We start from the raw sequence: 21,738 nt of genomic DNA on the forward strand, positions 1-21,738 counted from the left end.
AGACTCTCTTAATTCTTCCCACCGGGACTCGACTATCTTCAGACTTTCAGTTATTTAGATACTTTATAGGAGAATACCCCGAAGATATTTCTTTAGTCTTAATTGTTAGAGGCTCGTGACTGTTGTTGATGAGTTAGATTTTCAGACAGTAGTATGCTAAACTTTCGTTATCTATTTTTCTTATGGTTTTAAAATAAGATCTTATTCGTACTTGGTTTGCTTAAATAACCTTATTAGCATGTATAGTTAGATAACATAGCTTACTTGACGGATAAGGTAAGTTGAACGTCATTACGTCCCACCCAATTTCGGGGTGTGATATTCTGGAAACAAACAACTTTTTATTTGATTACGACCACATTTATTCAACTTAGCAAGGCACATTTACATTGAGCATCTTTCGGTTCGGAGTCTTTTTACGCTTATTAGTGTATTTGTTTTTTAAGCTTTGTTCCTTGTTCTCTCTATTGTTTCCGCTATCTTTTGAAAATCACAGTCAAATCCCTACGAGGGCATAAGAAAAATTGAAGTTGACTAAGATATCAGAGTAAATTAAATAGAGAAAAAGGATTCAAAATTCATAACTAATTTCTTGCAATCCATAACTATAATCTTCTCTAGTAGGTGAAGGAATATCTTCTGGATCTCTTTTGGGCCTTACCCACCTACCATAAGAATTGCACTCTAACCCCTTGTTGGCCAATTGATACCAACAAGTAGGAATTCTTAATTCATCTACAAGCATATCACATTCTTTATTTACTAATGCCACATCTCTTTTAGCATTAGACCTAAAAGTTGAACTTGTACTAACAAAACCATCTACTAAATGAAGATAAGTCTCAAGCATATGAAACCCTATGAAATTAAATCCTCTTTTAAGGTAAGGTGAAGACCTAACATCAAGCTTCAATTCTGCTCCAACATGTGTGTAAATCCACTCCAATGTCCCTGTAAAATCATCAAATTTTTGTAAACTTTCATTAAAAACTATTCCGGGCATTCGAGGTACTAAATCTTGTTTTACTGTAACGCGTAAAATTTTGATTCCCATCTGGTAAATCTCATCTCGAAATGCAATATTTCCAACTCTTGGGGCTGCAAATGAAATAACACTAATTGGAAGTCTTGGAAATTTTGCTGCTGATTCATAAGCATTTAGGAGAGCTAGTGCACCCCCTAAGCTATGTCCTGTTATTGTAAGGCTCACTTCTTCACCTTTGCTTTTATAATAATCTACCAATATTTTCAATTCTTTCATGACTTGTTCTGATGCACTCGACTTGTTATACCTAGTTAAATCACTCTTAGATGTGTAAATACTAAGAAAACCATGTTCCACTTTTGAGTCCACATGCCCAATTGGCTCTAATTTCCTCTGCATATTTTCATACCATTCTGAAGGTGTCACTGTCCCTCTCCATGCCACAACAATGTCTCTCCTCCCAATTCGTCGCGATTCTTCGTCATCACTCACAGCAACAAAACCAATCCAATTTGAATCTTTGCTCCATGTGTATGTCAATCTTGATTTTTCAAGCCATTGTGGCATATCTATATGTGACATTGCATATATGTACTTGGTAACTTTATAGCCACTTTTGCTAAGGCCTAACTTGTCAAACAACTTATGACTATTGTACATGCAACTTCCACAATACTCTGAGAACGCGTCGAAATCTAATGCATCATAAGTTGCTTGAGCAAATTCGCCATATTTAACAATTTCTCGACGAAGCAATGGATGAAGTGGATCAAGAAGACCTTCCCACTCTTGAACACCATGAATGTCGCGCCATCGATCGGATATGTCCTCTTTAGGGGACATGGTAGGTGTGTTAGCCTTGTCTTCAATGTTCAAAGTGTTCCAATTTGAATAAGTACTAGGATTATTGATCTTTTGGTATGGTTTTTGAATGTTTAAAAGGTTTGATAATGTTTCACCTAGTCTATTTGATTTCTTTGAGGTTTTTATTTGAGTTTCAATTGAAACATCTTTGTAGGCATAGACCATGGGAAGTCTATTGTTGTGTAATTGGTGGCTAAGATGGTGGAGATGGGTGGCATGGAGGTGGTGGATTGCTTTCATGGTAGCTCAAAATATTGAGAAGATCTAAAACTAGAATTGTGATTTAATTGGGGTTGAAGTTTTTTGTGATATTTATTAAGTGGGGTGGTCGGAAATTTTCCAAGTTAAAAAAAAGAAGATTTCAATATTCAAAAGGGAGCAGCTATTTGTTTAAGTGTTTGACTCATGACTTTATATCAATTGGTCAGCCGTAATATTAATATCACGCGTTAGGTAAGAAAGGATTGGGTTTGAGAAACATCCCGTGAAATATCTATAGCAGGACTTAGTTCAATGAATAATTTTACAACTGTTTCATTTATTTTATACTTGCACTTGTACACTTCTTTTTATTTATTTTTATAATATTACACTCAACCACAGTAGGTTGGACTATAAGAAGTCTTAGTAGTTGTGCATTTCTATTGGTTGTTTTATTATATAAGAAATTTTATTTTATGTCTCACTTAACCAACATAACTTACGTGAGACGCTCTTAGAGACTGTTTGGCCGAGCTTCTGGGAGGTCAAAAGTATTTTTTTGGGGTAAAAAAGGTACTTTTTGAAAAATTTAAAGTGTGGCCAAAATTAAAAAATACTTTTGAGTTCTGCTTTTGGGGAGAAGATACAAATTCTAACTTCTTCCAAGAAACAGAAGCAGATAATTAATTTGTTGATGAAAAAAATAACCTTACAATAAATTTATATTTTTTAAATCATCTCTCATTACTTTAACATTTTTCTTTTCCTTTTTCTTTTTATTTATACTATATAGTTCTTCTTTTTTTTATTTTAATCATATTTTTATTCTCTTTCTCCTATTCCTAAGAGTATATTTTAAATTTATATTGAATAATGTATTTTGATATATTTAAATTATCATGTAAACAATAAGCAATACCAAACACTCAATGTTATTCCTTTGAAATAACTATATTTTATATTTATTGGAATTTTTAATTTATATTTTTACTTACGTTTTATATTTTAATTGAATTCTTTTATAATAAATATTTTAAATTTATTTTTCTTTTCTAAATAATACTAATTGCAAATTGAAGTTTTATTGTCTTTTTTCGTAATTTGATACTTAAAAGTGCTTTTTTAAAATATTGGCCAAACACAAGAGGTATTATCACTTTTAGCCCGCAGCAGAAACTATTTACATTTGATAGCCGAAAAAAGTTATAAAATTTGTATAATTGTTGTATGTAATATACCGAATGTATATATATATATAATATACAAATTTTATATATTTTTTCGTCTATTATTTTTACAGCGGCTATACATTGTCATTTTTCCAAACATAAAACACAAACGACAATTTTATGTCCAATTTTTTTCTAATTAAGAGAATTAAAGTCCCAAAAAGCAAGAACACCAGATTAGATGTTAAGTAAAATATCTTAATTCATGTAATCTTTTGTATAAAAGCAAATATTGATTTATTTACTTTTATATGCGTTTTAAAAAATTATAAACATGTAATATAGATCAAATTATTTGTTCTCAAAAACAGTTTAAAATATTTGAAAACTCGTAGGAAAAGATACCGTTCAATTCTCTAAACAAAAACAGTGTTAGATGTTTTAAAAACCTAATAAGTACCCTAATATTTTAGAATATGAACTTCATTCCATCAATTATAAAAAGACATATTACTATAGGAAGACAGAACATAATAAATCTTAATTAGATTTGAAGTTGATCACTTTCTTTACATTGGAAAAAATCACTAAAATTTCGTAATCTTCTGTAAATTTATTCAAGTTCAAGGAAATCATCACTCAAATCAATATTAAATCCAAACTCTCTAATTTACGGAATGCTCTCACACATCTCTGTGTTTTTTTTCTTATACACGTGCTTTTAAATTGGAAAAGAAAATATAACTAAAGTGATTATATTGAATGATTATTATAGTAGAAACATGTGTTTAGCAGAAATCAGAAAGATGGTGCTCTTCATGTTTTGCTGCTGCTTTAATATCAAACGTTGACAACTTTTGTACTTTTGTTAGGCTTCTTCTCCATATCGGCTGATTTAGATGAGATGCAATCGATTGGACGGAGTTTTCTATGTAGGGGAGCCGGAAGTCGAGCTACGGATTCGATCGAACCCAATAATTTTTATTCAAATATTATATTTTATGGAATTTATTAAATATGTACAAATATTAAATTTAAAACTTAATCACTAATATTTGAAATGATAGTTCTAAAATCCAAAATCCATAAACTTAATTTTTGGCTTCACCTCTGTCTCTATGCTATGTTCAGACTCTATATTTGTGTATAAAATATTAACACGTATATATAAAATCGAGCTTATTCACTCTAAATTTTTAAATTTGCAACTGTCTAACTTGAGAATATTTTATGCCAAATGTGTTTGGTGATGAAAACGAATAAAAAAAAGTACACAATTAAACTTCCATAAGAAAAAAAAGAACAAAATTGCACTTCAAAATCGTAATTTTGAACCGCAGTTAGTCTTCCTGTTGAAAATAACATGATAATGTCACTTTTATCACGAAAAATATTTGCTCGTAATACGGCTGCGACACAAAACATCACGTGGAAAAAATGTGTAATACTAACACCATATTTGTCTTAAGAGGTCACGTTTGTATTCCTTCATTCAAGGGCTGATTGCATTGAACTTAGATAAAGTGCTTCAATAATTTCGTCCATCTTCAATCATATAAAAGTTCATTGTCTAAAATACTGTAGATAGTATACACAAATAATTGAGAAATTTTAAAAAAATACTATTGTTTAGTAGTTATTAACTTCCTATAGCTATCATATACATAATTACTTCCAATAACTATTATTCAGTTGTTACACGACTGTATTCGCTGGATTCGCGCTAATATATTCATGAATACAGTAGCAGAATTCGCCTAAAAATAGGGGAGTCCAATTGTGCGACTGTATTCGTGCTACTATATTCATGAATATAGTAGCTGAATTTCCTAAAAATATGGGAGTCCAGCTGTTTAATAAAGGAAAGAAAATCAATTAGCGTGTATCACTCCTAATTTAGCTCAACAAAATCAATTCTACATAAATTTCATTGCTACGCGACTGTATTCGTTGTATTTGCGCTATTGTATTCATGAATATAGTAATAGGGGAGTCTAGTTGTGTGACTGTATTCACGTTACTGTATTCATGAATATAGTAGCGGAATACGCCTAAAAGGTAGGCGAGTCCAGCTGTTTAATAACGGAAAGAGGATCAATTAGCGTGTATCGCTCCTAATTTAACTCAACAAAATTAATTCTACATAAATTTTGATATTACTGTGTTGTATTTCATGTATTCGCGCGACTGTTTTTATAAATACAGTGACGTAATCAAGAAAAAGGGTGTATACCGTTCTATTCAATTCGACTGTATACATTGTATTCAATTCACATATATTTATTATTCACTATTATACATTATATTCAATTCACCATATTCAAACAAAAAAAATACAAAATACAGTGATATTCGGATGTATTCAAAAAATACAGACCTTTGGAATATATAAATACAGGCGAAAAATAATGTATTTATACAAAAATATAATGTATTTTAGTATATTTGTATAGAATATAGTGTATATTATATGTGACTAAAAAGGCAAAGAAGAGAAGAAAGTTCACCGGATATGGCTTTCTGGCCAAGCAAAATAATGTATATATTGTATTAAAACTAAAAATGGAGACGAAAAGAAACTTGACCTTCAAATCTTCTGAGGTGTAGCCATGGCCAGATCTGTTCACCTAAGAGGATGAGCCAAAAGCCGACGATTCTGACTCATAGTTACGTAGAAATTGATGATTCATCGCTTTAAGAACTCCTGCCCTATTATTCATCCACGTTCATGTTAGTGTACACATTGTAGATTGACTGAACCTATAGAAGTATTTTCAATTGCAGTAACCCTAGATAATTCGGCCAAAGAATTCACGATTAAAATCAGGTATTTTGCTCGAAGAGAGAGAAAGAAGAAAAAATGTTCTTAGATTTTGAGAGAGAATCGTGTGTTAACTAAAAGAAAGAGAGAGAAAACATAATGTAACAACCTGACCAGTCATTTAAATTTTTAGATCTTTGTTCCCCTAATTAAGACTTTCCCTATGTGCTTTTACTATTTTATAACTTGCAGGGATTGTTGGTCCGGGTTTGGAAGTGTTCGGGTTAAAATCGAAACACTTAGTTTTTTAATAGTGGCCTAGGATGGCCAAGTTTGACTTGAGTCAACATTTTGAGTGAACGACCTCGGAACTGGGATTTGATGGTTCCAATAAGTTTGTATGATGATTTTGGACTTGAGCGCGTATTCGGATTGGGTCTCGGGTGATTCAGGAGCGTTTAATGTGGAAAGTTGATTAATTGAAGGTTTCTAGTTCTTTAAATTAGGTTTAGAGTAGACTTTGGTGTTATTGAGGTCCGTTTGGGATTTCGAGTCTGGGAATAGTTCTGTATTATGTTTATGGACTTGTTGGTGTGTTTGGTTAGGGTCCCGAGTGGCTCGGATGAATTTCGGACCACCTAGAGCTTAGTCTGAAAATCTGATGTTGTTGGTTCTGATTTCCTTCTTCGCGAATGCGGAGGTGGAGTCGTGTTCGCGGAGAAGGAATTAGGGGACTGGTCATTTTGCCCTTCGCGTTCGTGTTCATGGGGCCGCATTCGCGAATGTCTAGGACTGGTAGCCTTCCCGTTCGCGTATAAGGGATTACCGAGTTCGCGAAGCTCCGGCTGGGCAAGCCTCCGCGATCGCGAGACTTCTCTCGCGTTCGCGAAAAAGGTCTTCATGACGTGAGCCAATTATGCCTTCGCGATCGCGAGGCCTCTTCCGCGATCGCGAAGAAGGGTCAACTAGGCAGACTTGAACCTCTTTTCCCTCATTTTCCAATCGGTCTTGGGCGATTTTGAGAGCATTTTGTGGGAGATTTTCATCAACATCAAGAAGTAAGTGAGCCCTATCAATTCTTGAGTTTAATACACAGATTATGAGTAGATTTAACATGAAATTAAGTAGAAAAACTGTGGAATTTTTGTGAAACCTAGGGTTTGGTAAAAATAAGATTTGACCACAAAATTGATTATGTAATTGAGAATAAATTATATATTTGAGTTCGTGAGATCATGGGTAACATTTATATTTAAAATTTTCCAGAATTCGGGCACGTAGTCTTGGAGGTGAATTTTAGGAATCTTCCAAATGGGGTTGGGTAATTACTCTAATAGCTAAATTATAAACTTTTGGGCATATATTTATTAGTTTATATGACTTTTGGTTAGTTTTGGAGTCCTCGACGTCGTTTGAAGAGTTCTAGTGAGGTTAAAGAGCCGGATTGAGGATGTGGAATCGAGGTAAGTCTCTTGACTAACCTTATAAGAGGGAACTTATCCCCTTTAGATGTATTAATTATTGTGTGCTAATTGTTGTGGGGATCTACATACGCACGCAGTGACGAGAGTCCGTACGTAGCTATATTCATGATATGTCCGGGTAGACATAGATTCACAACATGCTTTTAATTGGGATATTATTGCTTATCCTGTGTATTAATTTTCTTGATTATGATTAAAATGGAGGGTTTTAATAAAGATACCGACTTAGCCTCTTACTTTGGGAGAATTAGGAAATATTTGATAAACTATAGATTTGTGTCTTCTCGTCTCGCATATGTTTCCGCGAACGAGGTAAATTCAACTACTCTAATGGGATCGGGTCATTTGCCTCGGCAGTGAAATAAATTACTCTTGTGGGATCGGGTTGTTTGCCTCGGCAGTATAGTAACACTACTCTTATGGGATCGGGTTGTTCTCCTCAGCAGGTTGGCAACACTATTCTTATGGGATCGGGCCATTCGCCTCGGCAGTACTGAGTACCACTATTCCGATGGGATCATGTCGCTCACCTCAGCAGCTTCATGTTTGATTATTGAGATTGGATTTGGTTTGGTAACAATTGAATTAGCGCCTTCAAGGTCGGTTATGACATGTTTAGTGATTTGATGAAGACCCATGTGTGTAATTACTGTAGTACTTTTATTTGCTCCGTTGCTACTTGTTGTACACTCACCATGTATACTTTATGTATTTCTAATATTATTTGACCTTTAGTAAGTGTCAAGTCGACCCCTCGTTACTACTTCTTCGAAGTTAGACTAGATACTTACTGGGTACGCATTGTACTCATGCTACACTTCTGCACTGAATATGCAGGTACTGAGATAGGTACTACAAGTGGTCATGCGGGCGCGTAGCCGATCATCTACAGAGACATAGTGGTGAGGTGCATTCCTTGCTACGATCCGCAGCACCGGAGTCTCCCTCTACCTTGTTTATTATTTCTGTCTATTACCTTTCAGACAATAGTTGTATTAGTTTGTATATTCTCTAGATTGCTTATGCACTTGAGGCACCGGGTTTTGGAGATTTTTAGCATTTATGTACTGATGTACGTATCATTACTGTCATTATATTGGATGTATTTATCACACTAGTATTTTATTGAGAAAAGAGTATGTATTGTTCCATGAGGTCTCACTTATTTTGTTCTTTTAAAGGGAAAAACTTTTGTTTTAAATGTTTAAAAGGGGTAATTAAATTGTAGATTCACTTGTGGGCTTTCCTAGTGGCGGCGTTAGGTGCCATCGTGACCTATTATGAGTTTTGGGTCGTGAAAGCTTGGTATCAAAGCTTTAGTTTCACATAGGTCTCACGAGTCGTGAGCAGGCCTAGGAGAATCCTGCAGATATGTGCGGAGACGTACGTACTTATGTTTGAGAGGCTATAGGGTGTTAGGAAACTTCTCTTTCTTCATCTCATGTCATGCAGTTGATATTGTACTAAGTACCTTTCTATTGATCACCCACAGATGGTGAGAACACACGCGGTGGATGTACCAGGCGGTAGAGGAGCTTCTCCCCCCATTGCTAGAGGCCGAGGTAGAGGCCGAGGGAGGGCTCCATCTCCTGTCAGAGGACGAGGGCGTCCTAGAGTTTCTCCTGCTATAACGCCAATGGATCCAGTGTAGGATTCTGTTATTGAGGAGCAGGATGAGGCGCATGCAGCTGAACTAGCCCCAACAAATTTCATGACTGCACCGGAATTCCAGGAGGTCATGGGTCGTATGTTGTTGTACATGGACTCTATGATGCATACTAGTTTATTTCCAACGGACCCAGCTACATCTCAAGCGGGAAGGGGAGTACAGAACCCTACCGCTCAGGCTCTAGGGCACGCCGCTGTCATTTAGCATACCTCAAGTGCACTACCTGCGGGCAGGGCCCAGCCAGTTGTAGCGACTGTGTTAGAGCCTGTACCAGTCGCGACCGTTGATCAGCAGAAGTGGCTGGACAGATGAACTAGACTTTGCCCCCTAACTTCGGGGGTGAGCGGTCAGAGGACCCCCACGATATCATTGACTGGTGCAAGGATAGGCTCCGGAACATGGGGATATTGGAGTCCAACGGGGTGGACTTCACCAACTTTCACCTTGGGGTCTAGGCTCGAAAATGGTGGCATACCTACCTCCTTAGTAGGCCAACAGGTTCACCTCCCTTGACTTGGGATCCGTTTACACATCTGTTTTTTTAGAAGTACATACCACCTTTTAAGAGTGAGGAGCTTCGGGGTCAGTTTGAGTGACTCTGTCAGGGTCACATGTCTAGGATCGATTATGAGGCGAGATTCACTGACTTGTCTTACCATGCAGCTATTATACTCCCGACAAACATAGAGAGGGTATGGAGGTTCATTGCAGGTCTGCACCCTGAGATTCAGGTTTCGATGGCCTGTGAGGAAGAGATGGGAACTCCCTTTCATAAGGTTGTGGATATAGCTCGGAGGATCGAGCTTATTTAAAACCACATCAGAGAGTTTGCACCGATGGACAAAAGGCCCCAGTAGTTCAGAGGATTCAGTGGCGCCCCACCTAGGGGTAGAGGTCAGTTCATGAGGGTCAGACTAGCAGGCCTATACAGTCAGCACCACCGCCTGCTCGGAGTGCTCCAGCACGACCCTACTTAACTGCCATTCCAGAGAGTACTTACCATCCGACAGCTATTCAGGGTTCCTCTAGTAGGTATTCAGGCCATCAGGGTCAGACTTCAGGTCAGCAGTCCACTACTCCAATGGGATGTTTCGAGTATGGGGATCTTGACCATGTGATGAAATTTTATCCCAGACTTCCGGGCAAAGCCGAGTAGCAGGACCATCGCCCTAGAGGTGGAGGCCAGTAAGGTGGCACTTCGACTAGATTCTATGCTTTCCCCACCATGCCAGAGGTAGTCGCCTCCGATGCAGTGATCACAGGTACAATTTCTGTCTACCGTAGAGACGCCTCGGTATTATTTGATCCAGGGTCACTCATATGTTTATTCTTTATTTGCTCCTTATCTGGATGTGTCTCGCGAGTCCTTGGGCATTCTTGTATATGTGTCTATGCCAATGGGTGATTCTGTTATTGTGGATCAGGTTCACCGGTCCTATATGGTGACTTTCTCTAGTTATGATACCAGAGCGGATCTTCTATTGCTCGATATAGTTGATTTCGAGGTTATCCTAGACATGGATTGGTTGTCACCGTACCATGCTAGTCTTGATTGCTATGCCAAGACTGTTAGAGTGGAGGGGTTCGACTGTTGGTACTTCCAGCCAGACCATTTCTTTCTTGAAGTCTAGAAATATGGTCGAGAATGGTTGTTTGTCCTATTTGGCCTTTGTTCGGGATACTGCTGCAGAGACTCCTGTGTTAGATTCAGTGCCGGTGGTACGAGAGTTTTCTGATGTATTTCCTACTGATCTACCAGGTATGCCGCTGGATTGGGATATCGATTTTGACATTGATTTGGTGTCAGGCACCCAGCCTATTTCTACATCGCCTTATCGTATGACTCCCAAGGATCTGAGAGAGTTAAAGGAACAACTTCAGGATTTGCTTGAGAAGGGGTTCATTAGACCCAGTGTGTCGCCTTGGGGCACACCGGTGTTGTTCGTGAAGATGAAGGATGGGAGTATGCAGATGTGCATTGATTACCACTAGTTGAACAAACTCACCATCAAGAATAAGTACCCATTGTCGCGTATTGATGAATTGTTTGACCAGTTGCAGGGTACTAGGGTTTTCTCTAAGATCTACTTTAGATCTGGGTATCATTAGCTGAAGATTCCTGCTTTACATATATGGCCACTATGAGTTTCTAGTGATTTCTTTCGGCTTGACCAACGCCCCGGTGGCGTTTATGGATTTGATGAACCGAGTGTTTAGGCTGTATACTGACTCATTTGTCATTGTCTTCATTGATGACATATTGATATACTCGCATAGTATGGAGGAGCATGATCAGCATTTGAGGTTAGTGCTTCAGACCTTGCGGGAACAGAAGTGTTATGCTATGTTTTCCAAGTGCGAGTTTTGGTTGTATTCTGGTTGTATCAGGTGAGGGTTTTAAGTTGGATCCCATTAAGATCGAGGTAGTCTTGAGTTGGTCTCGTCCTACCATAGACCGAGATCAGGAGTTTCTTGGGGTTAGCAGGTTATTATCGTCGGTTTGTGGAAGGCCTCTCGTCTATTGCATCACCCTTGACTAGATTGACCCAGAAGGGTGCCCCGTTCAGATGGTCCGATGATTGCGAGGCGGGATTTTAGAAGCTCAAGACCGTTTTGTCTACAACACCATAGTTAGTGTTGCCTTCCAGTTCAGGGATGTATATCGTGTATTGCATATGCTTCACATCAACTAAAGCCACATGAGAAGAATTACCCCGTGCATGATTTGGAGTTGACCGCGATAGTTCATGCTCTCAAAATCTGGCGGCACTATATCTATGTAGTGTCCAGTGAGGTTTAAGCCGATCATCGAAGCTTGCAATATTTGTTTTAGCAGGGGGACCTTAATTTGAGGCAATGCAGGTGGCTTGAGTTACTGAAGGACTATTATTTTACCATCCGGGCAAGGGAAAAGTGGTTGCAGATGCCTTGAGCAGAAAGGTCGAGAGTATAAGTAGTTTGGCATTCATTTCGGCAGAGGAGAAGCCATTGGCTTTGGACATTCAGTACTTAGCTAAAAGGCTTGTGAGGTTGGATATTTCAGAGCCAAGTCGAGTTCTTGCATGTGATGTGGCTCAGTCTTCATTACTTGAGCGGATCAAGGCTCATCAGTACGATGATCCACACTTGTTGGTTCTCAAATAGACGGTACTATAGGGTGGTGCCAAGGAGATTACCATTGGTGAGGATGGTGTTCTACGACTCCAGGGTCGTCTATGTGTTCATAATGTTGATGGTTGAGGTAGAAGATTCTAAAGGAGACACACAGTTCTTGGTATTCCATTCATCCAGGTGCTACGAAGATGTATCGCAACTTTAGGAAATATTATGGATGGTGGCGTATGAAGAAGGACATAGTTGAGTATGTAGCGAGATGTCTAAATTTCCAGAAGGTTAAGTATGAGCACCAGAGGCCAGGTGTCCTACTCCAGTAGATGGTTATACCGGAGTGGAAGTGGGAGCGCATCACTATGGACTTTGTTGTTGGGTTTCCGCGGACATTGAGGAAATTTGATGTCGTTTGGGTCATTGTTGACATGCTGACCAAGTTGGCACACTTTATTCCGATGGTGACTACTTACTCATCATAGAAGTTGGCCCAGATTTACATTCAGGAGATCGTCCGGTTTCATGGTGTGCATGTTTCCATCATATCAGATAGAGGCCCTCATTTCACTTCGCATTTTTGGAGAGCAGTTCAGAGCGAGTTGGGTTCCCGAGTAGAGATCAGCACAGCCTTTCACCCGCAGATCGGCGGCTAGTCGGAACGGACAGTTTAGATTCTAAAATATATGCTCAGAGCATGTGTTATTGACTTCGGAGGGCAGTGGGATAGATTTTTTCCCTTGGTCGAATTTACTTACAACAAAAGTTATTAGTCCAACATTGAGATGGCTCCATTTGAGGCTTTATATGGTCGGTGATGTAGTTCACCCATCGGATGGTTTGATCCCAAAAAGGCTAAGTTATATGGCACTCATCTAGTGAAGGATGCCTTGGAGAAGGTAAAGTTGATTCAAGAGCCGCTTCGCACAGCACAGTCTAGACAGAAGAATTAAGCGGATTAGAAAGCGCGTGATTTATTATTCATGGTGGGCAAGAAGGTTCTCTTGAAAGTCTAGCCAATGAAGGGTATTATGAGGTTCGGGAAGAAGGGCAAGTTGAGCCCCAAGGTTCATTGGCCCATTTGATGTGCTGAGGCGAATTGGGGAGGTTGCTTATGAGCTTGCTTTGCCTCCCAGTCTATCGAGATTTCATACGGTCTTCCATGTGTCTATGCTCCGGAGGTACCATGTCGACATATCACATGTGTTAGATTACAACACGGTTCAGTTAGATGAGAGTTTGGGTTATGAGGAGGAGCCAGTGGCCATTGTTGACAAGCAGGTTCGCCAGTTGAAGTCCAAGAAGATTTATGCGGTAAAGGTCCAGTGGAGGGGCCAACTAGTCAAGAAAGTGACTTGGGAGTCCGAGGAGGACCTGAGGAGAAGATATCCAAACTTATTCAGCATCCCGGGTATGATTCTAGACCCGTTCGAGGATGAACTTTTATTTAAGAGGTAGAGAATGTAACAACCCGACCGGTTATTTTACATTTTAGATCCTCGTTCCCCTAATTACAATTTCCCGTATGTGTTTTTACTATTTTATGGTTTGCGGGGATGATTGGTTCGTGTTTGGAAGGGTTTGGGTTAAAATCGGAACACTTAGTTTCTTAATAGTGGTCCAGGATGGCCATGTTTGAATTGAGTCAACATTTTGAGTGAACGACCTTAGAATCATGATTTGATGGTTCTAATAGGTTTGTATGATGATTTTGGACTTGGGCGTGTGTTCGGATCGGGTTTCGGGTGATCCGGGAGAGTTTCGGTGCTTAATGTGGAAAGTTCGTCCATTGAAGGTTTCTAGTTCTTTAAATTTTGGCTTGGAGTAGACTTTGGTGTTGTCGAGGTCATTTTGGGATTTCAATCCTGGGTATAGTTCTGTATGGTGATTAATGACTTGTACGCAAAATTTAGTGTCATTCCAAGTAGTTTAAGTATGATTTGACGTGTTCAGAGCTAATTGAAAAGTTTGAAGTTCATAAGTTGATTCAAGTTGGTTTTGGGGTACAATTCTTGATTTAGATGTTGTTTAACTTATTTTGAGGGTTAGAGCAGGTCCATATTATGTTTATGGACTTGTTGGTGCGATTGGTTAGGGTCCCGGGTGGCTCAGGTGAATTTCAGACGACCCGGAGCTAAGTCTGAAAATCTGATATTGCTGGTTCTAGTTTCCTTCTTCGAGAACGTGGAGGTGGAGTCGTGTTCGTGGAGAAGAAATTGGGGGACTGACATTTTTTTCCTTCGCGTTTGTGTTCATGGGGCCGCGTTCGCGAAGGTCTGGGACTGGTATCCTTCGCGTTCGCATATAAGGGCCTGCGTTCGCGTAGAATAAAGGGTTTGGGGTGGGTCAGTCGCCTTTGCTCTTCGCATTCGCGAAGGGCTGATCGCGTTTGCAAAGCTCAGGCACGGCAAGCCTCCGCGATTGCAAAACTGCCCTCGCGTTTGCAAAGAAGGTCCTCATGGCCTAGGCCAGTTATGCCTTCGCGATCGCGAAGAAGGGTCAACTGGGTAGACTTGAGTTTTAATGCGGAATTTGCCTCTTTTCCCTCATTTTTCACTTGGTCTTGGGCGTTTCTGAGAGAATTTTGTGGGGGATTTTCATCAACATCAAGAGGTAAGTGATCCCTATCAATTCTTGAGTTAAATATACGGATTATGAGTAGATTTAACATGAAATTAAGGGAACAATTGTGAGATTTTTGTGGAACCTAAGGTTTTGTAAAAATAAGATTTGACCACAAAATTGATTGTATAATTAGGAATAAATTATATACAGTCAAACCTCTATATAACAGCCTTGTTTGTTCTGATATTGTTTGGTTGCTATAGTGAAATGCTATTACAGAAAATGTATATTATAACATAACATAAAAATCGGTTCCAAGAACAATTTAGCTTTTATAGTGAATGGTTGTTATACATGGATGTTGTTATAGAGAGGTCTGGCTGTATTTGAGTTTGTGAGGTCATGGATAACATTTATATTCAAAATATTTCAGAATCCGACCACGTGGGCCAAGGGGTGAATTTTAGGAATCTTTCAAATAGGGTTGGGTAATTAGTCTAATAGCAAATTATGAACTTTTGAGCATATATTTATTAGTTTATATGACTTTTGGTTAGTTTGGGAGTCCTCAACGTCATTTGAGGAGTTCTAGTAAGGTTAAAGAGGGGGACTTGAGAACTTGGAATAGAGGTAAGTCTCTTGCCTAACCTTGTAAGAGGAAACTTATGCCCTTTAGATGTATTAATTATTGTGTGCTATTTGTTGTGGGGAGCTACGTACGCATATGGTGACGAGAGTCCATACGTAGCTATATTCATAATATGTCCGGGTAGACATAGATTCGCAACATGCTTTTAATTGGGCTATTATTGCCTATCATGTGTATTAATTCTCTTCATTATGACTGGAATGCAGGGTTTCAATAAAGATACCGACCTAGCCTATTAATTTTGGGAGAATTTGGAAAATTTATCTACTCTTATGGGATTGGGTCGTTCTCCTCGGCAGGTTGGTAATACTATTCTTATGGGATCGGGCCTTCGCCTCCGCAGTACTGAATACCATTATTCCTATGGGATCAGGCCGCTCGCCTCGGCAACTTCGTGCTTGATTATTGAGATTTGATCTGGTTTGGTAACAGTTGAGTTAGCGCTTCCAGAGCCGGTTATGACATGTTTAGTGATTTGATGTAGACCCATGTATGAAATTGTCACGCCTCGAATCTGGAGTGGGACGTGATGGCTCTCAACCTACCTAACATGTTGAGAGAACCCTATTCTCGCTAGCTAATAATTACTTATGCACTATGCAACTCACAAGTTATTGATAAAGTCTATAAACATAATTGTTTGAAGAAAATTGAATCACGAATCAAATGATAAATATCTACATAACTAAACCTACTATCAAGTCATGAGCCTCTACTGAAAGCTAAATACATGAAAATTTGGGACATTCCCCTGGAATAACATACATATCTAAAATAAATAAAATCATGAGAAATGATTTGCTACCGCTGAAGTGAATCAACAGAGCCTGCACTCCAAGTATAGAAAGCTTGCCTCTAGTCATGGACTTTATCACATGTGCACTCAATGCATGCCACACGATATGGCAGGTCCAAATGAGCTAAGTATCTCCAAGAATGCCTAGAAAGTCTCATTGCTAACCCCCTAAGCGGAGGACAAGACTAGCATGGGCTATATACAAATATAATAAAATACAGCAAGTAGAGCAGACATTTCACATAACAGGTGAATAATTTGAAAGCTGAAAATAATTCTGAAAATTGAATATAAACTGATAACTTAAAGTTGAAGCTGAAAACTGAGTAATTATTTGATAACTTAAAGTAAAACCGAAAGCTAAGTCAAAAACTGATATTTAAAAACTGAGTTACGTTAATTTATAAGAAATAACATTCTAAAAAGCGTTGTACATAATGGCCCTGCGTACGTGAGCATCTAGGAACACACACGAGGGAGTATCAGCCTATTTCCCTAACAAACAATAGTCTCTATGAGCGTGGGGTATCTACCCCTGGCCCTTGTGGCACTCACGCAAGGGGAAGTCGGCTAGCTCTCCCTTCTGAATGTGATCACATTAATCTGAGAACTAAAAGTCTAAGCAATACAAGCAAATTGCACATAAGTAAATAATTGCACATAAGCAAATAACCGCAACACATCATACAATTTAATTAGTTTCTGTCATAAGGGTTAACAAATATAGACGTACTTTATTCTGAAAATAAATGCAAGTAAACACATAATTTAATATGCACATTCTATCTAGCCATCGACCCAGGGAAGAGAACTTAACTCACCTGGAGTTTTAAGCGTAGCTTCAACTTCTCGTGTCGTTCGAGCTAATCAAATTACCATTCACACTTTACCTTGAATAATCTGATTTGTAGCCTCACTTGATTTGCAATGTCTTGGCGTTATTTAAGTAGGATTTAGATTTATTTTAACCAAGATATTGTTATTCCCGCCAATATTGTTGTATTTGTAAATAATAATTCTACAAAATATAAATTAACGTAATGAAACAGTAATTAATTCGAGCCCACTGAATTCACAGTATTTCCTTAAGGAATTTAATCCCCTCCTAGTACCCAAGGTAATGGATTATTTTCTCCCAGGATAGAACGAATCACACACTGGTGTAGCGGTACTTCAAACCCCAGTGTTTCAGCGAACACAAAGTTCGGTAGCAAATCACACTTACAGTTACTTTGTTTGAAGTTAAAACAATGCAGAACGAAGGAGTAGATACTCAGAAAATCGTATGGAAATGCTGAGAGGAAGGAGTGCAATGTATAGCCAAATCTGTTGAGCGATTTCAGGATTTCAGTTTGTGTGTTGAGTGTTGAGTGTCTTTCTTCAACATCTGCTGCACATATATATAGCAGCCAGTGTTGAAGAAGACCAAACGTCCACCCTCCATGGTGGAGCAAGCATTAGCTTGTTTGTGGAGCAAGCACATTCATGTTTGTGGAGCAAGCACATTCATGGTGGGAAGAGCATTAGGCGGCTGCCAAATGGTCAATACACGGATTGGAAAATATCTGTTACAAATGCGGATAATCTTACGTTAATATTTACTATTAACAAATAAATTTGGTCCAAAAAATTAATCAATCAATCGATCATTTGACCAAATCCAAATCCAAATGAGCCGAGCGAGCGAGCGACGACGACGGCGCGAGGCTTGCTTTCTTCTTAACTCTTTAAGAGCTACAAGAAGAGCAATTATATATATACCCACCAAAAATCTCTTCCTCTTCCAATATGGGACAATGTCTCATTGTCAAGAGGGGAAAACTTAAAATTTTACTCAAAAATTTTATTTTCCCTCCATTTCCCATTCACCCTCATTTTAAGACTATTTCATCTTAAAAATTAAAATCTCAACAATCCCCCACATGAATGGGGAATGGCTATATCACAGAAGTATGCATGAAAAAACTGTGTGATTTGCAAGCAAGGATTAATCGCATCTGGATAAGTAGGTTTCCCTTTGAACTTTCCGTAGTAAACTTATGTCGGATATACTCGGTCAATCGGTAGATTTGATATCTTTGAACCGTCGATCTTTGGTGTATACCTAGACAACCATAAGTCACACAATTAACCCTTAACCGTCTTTGGTTCTCATTGTTGTGTTCGTTTCAGCCATGAACACCGCCTGGTTTCATAAGTGTGTAGAGAACTGGCCTTACAAAGTTCTCCTTGAAGCGGCTAACACTTTACACTTACATAGGTGATTCCTAAACGTGTCATCCTGTAGATACACTATTTGATATACCCCGTATCAAATTTAGAAATCATTAAAAGGCCTTAATGCTTTATCCTTGGTACTGAACATTGTCTCATCACGAGAACGGACTAAAATTTTATTTGACAATGTTGAACCGTCATTAATGACTTTGTTTGATCTCCTTGAACCTAGATCTTGGGATCTCCAGTCTTCTAGGTAGAGTTACCGCCACAATGACTTGTTCTCGGCCATAGCCCCATTCCCCTTGATGATTTCTCAACTACCTCTCTAGTTAGGCCTTTTGTAAGTGGATCCGACACATTATCACTTGACTTTACATAGTCAATCGTGATAATTCCTCTAGAGAGTAATTGCCTAACGGTTTTATGTCTTCGTCGTATATGACGAGATTTACCGTTATACATAACGCTCCCAGCCCTTCCAATTGCCGCTTGACTATCACAATGTATGCATATTGGTGCCAACGGTTTGGGCCAAAATGGAATGTCTTCCAAGAAATTCCGGAGCCATTCAGCTTCTTCACCGGCTTTATCTAAGGCTATGAATTCAGCCTCCATTGTAGAGCGGGCAATACATGTTTGTTTGGATGACTTCCAAGATACCGCTCCTCCACCAATAGTGAATACATATCCACTTGTGGACTTAGAATCAGTTGAACCGATGATCCAATTTGCATCACAGTATCCCTCAATCACCGCAGAAAAATTACTGTAGTGCAATTCAAAGTTCTGGGTATGTTCTAAATATCCCAAAACTCGTTTCATTGCCATCCAATGAGATTGGCCTGGATTGCTCGTATATCGACTCAGTTTACTTATAGCACAAGCTATATCTGGTCGTGTACAATTCATGATATACATTAAGCATCCCAACACACGAGCATAATCCAATTGTGATATGCTTTGGCCTTTATTCTTTGCTAATGCAAGATTCACGTCAATTGGAGTCTTTGCAACTTTAAAGCCCAAGTGCTTGAATTTTTCAAGTACTGTCTTAATATAATGAGATTGTGATAATGCCAGACCTTGAGGAGTCTTATGGATCTTAATTCCCAGAATTAAATCAGCAACTCCCAAGTCTTTCATATCAAACTTGCTATTGAGCATACGCTTAGTAGCATTTATGTTGGCAATGTCATTACTCATTATCAGCATATCATCCACATATAGGCAAACAATGACTATGTGATTTGGAACATTTTTAATGTACACACATTTATCACATTCATTTATCTTAAAATTATTTGACAACATTGTTTGGTCAAATTTCGCATGCCATTGTTTGGGTGCTTATTTTAGTCCGTAAAGAGACTTAACAAGTCTACATACCTTCTTTTCTTTACCTGGAACCACAAACCCTTCAGGTTGTTCCATGTAAATTTCTTCCTCCAACTCTCTATTTAAGAAGGCCGTCTTAACATCCATTTGATGAATTTCAAGACCATACACTGCAGCTAATGCTACTAACATCCGTATGGACGTAATTCTTGTAACTGGAGAGTATGTATCAAAGTAGTCTAGACCTTCTTGTTGTCTATACCCTTTGACTACGAGCCTTGCCTTGAATTTATCAATAGTGCCATCATCTTTGATTTTTCTCTTAAAAATCCATTTAGAACCCAAAGGTTTATTTCCAGGAGGAAAATCAACCAATTCCCATGTATAGTTGTTCAATATGGATTCTATTTCACTATTGACTGCCTCTTTCCAAAACAATGATTCCGAAGAAGTCATAGCTTCTTTAAATGTTTGAGGCTCATTCTCCAATAAGAAAGTCACAAAATCTGGTCCAAATGAAGTAGACGTTCTTTGACGTTTACTACGTCTTGGATCCTCCTGATTACATGTACTTTCTTTTGTTTCTTCCCGAGGTCGTTTAGATCCTTCACCAAACGACTCACATTCTTTTTTATACGGATATATATTTTCAAAGAACTCAGCATTATCTGATTCTATAACTGTATTATTATGAATGTCAGGATTTTCTGAATTATGAACTAGAAATCGATATGCTTTACTATTTGTCGCATATCCTATGAAAACACAATCAACAGTTTTCGGTCCTATCTTTACCCTTTTGGGTTTAGGAACTTGCACTTTTGCCAAACACCCCCACACTTTAAAATAATTCAAGTTGGGCTTCCTTCCTTTCCATTTTTCATATGGAATGGATTGTGTTTTGCTATGGGGCACTCGATTTAATATTCGATTAGCCGTAAGAATGGCTTCCCCCCACAAGTTCTGTGGCAAACCAGAACTTATCAACAATGCATTCATCATCTCCTTTAATGTGCGATTCTTTCTTTCCGCAATCCCATTAGATTGGGGCGTGTAAGGGGCTGTTGTTTGATGAATAATTCCATATTCTAAACATATTTCTTCAAAAGGAGATTCATATTCGCCACCCCTATCACTTCTTATCATTTTTACTTTCTTGTTAAGTTGCGTTTCAACTTCATTTTTGTATTGCCTGAATGCGTCTATTGCTTCATCTTTACTATTCAGTAAGTAAACATAGCAATATCGAGTACCATCGTCAATAAAAGTTATGAAATACTTCTTTCCACCGCGAGATGGTATTGACTTCATGTCACAAATATCTGTGTGAATTAAGTCTAAAGGATTTGAATTCCTTTCAACTGACTTATAAGGATGTTTAACATACTTAGATTCCACACATGTTTGACATTTTGATTTTTCGCATTCAAACTTGGGCAGTACTTCCAAGTTAATCATTTTCCGCAAGGTTTTATAATTGACATGACCCAAACGTACATGCCATAAATCATTTGACTCAAGTAAGTAAGAAGAAGCTGAAATATTATTATTATTTTCCACAACCATTACATTTAGATTGAAAAGACCCTCGGTGAGGTAACCTTTTCCTACAAATATTTTATTCTTACTAATGACAACCTTGTTGGACACAAAAACACACTTAAAACTGTGCTTAACAAGAAGTCCAGTAGAGACTAAATTCTTTCTCATTTCGGGAACATGAAGGACATTGTTCAAAGTCATGATCTTGCCAGAAGTCATTTTCAGAAATATCTTCCCATATCCTTCAACTTTTGCTGTTGAAGCATTTCCCATATAAACTGTCTCTCCGGGTCCAGCAGGAGCATAAGTAGCAAAAACTTCTCTAACTGCACAAACATGGCGAGTGGCTCCTGAATCAAACCACCACAGTTTAGGATTTCCCACCAAGTTACA

General features: G+C 38.3%; 1 protein-coding gene across 1 annotated transcript; it reads right to left on the reverse strand.

The window, feature by feature from the left end:
* Positions 1-515: 515 nt before the first annotated feature.
* LOC104100011 (phospholipase A1-Igamma1, chloroplastic) lies at positions 516-2,219 on the reverse strand. The gene has a single exon (XM_009607166.4). It carries the CDS (start codon positions 2,087-2,089, stop codon positions 572-574), a length of 1,518 nt encoding a protein of 505 aa, XP_009605461.1. The 5' UTR covers positions 2,090-2,219; the 3' UTR covers positions 516-571.
* Between the last annotated feature and the right edge of the window lie 19,519 nt (positions 2,220-21,738).

The sequence above is a fragment of the Nicotiana tomentosiformis genome, chromosome 12, assembly GCF_000390325.3.
Source record: "Nicotiana tomentosiformis chromosome 12, ASM39032v3, whole genome shotgun sequence".
Classification (NCBI taxonomy): Eukaryota; Viridiplantae; Streptophyta; class Magnoliopsida; order Solanales; family Solanaceae; genus Nicotiana; species Nicotiana tomentosiformis.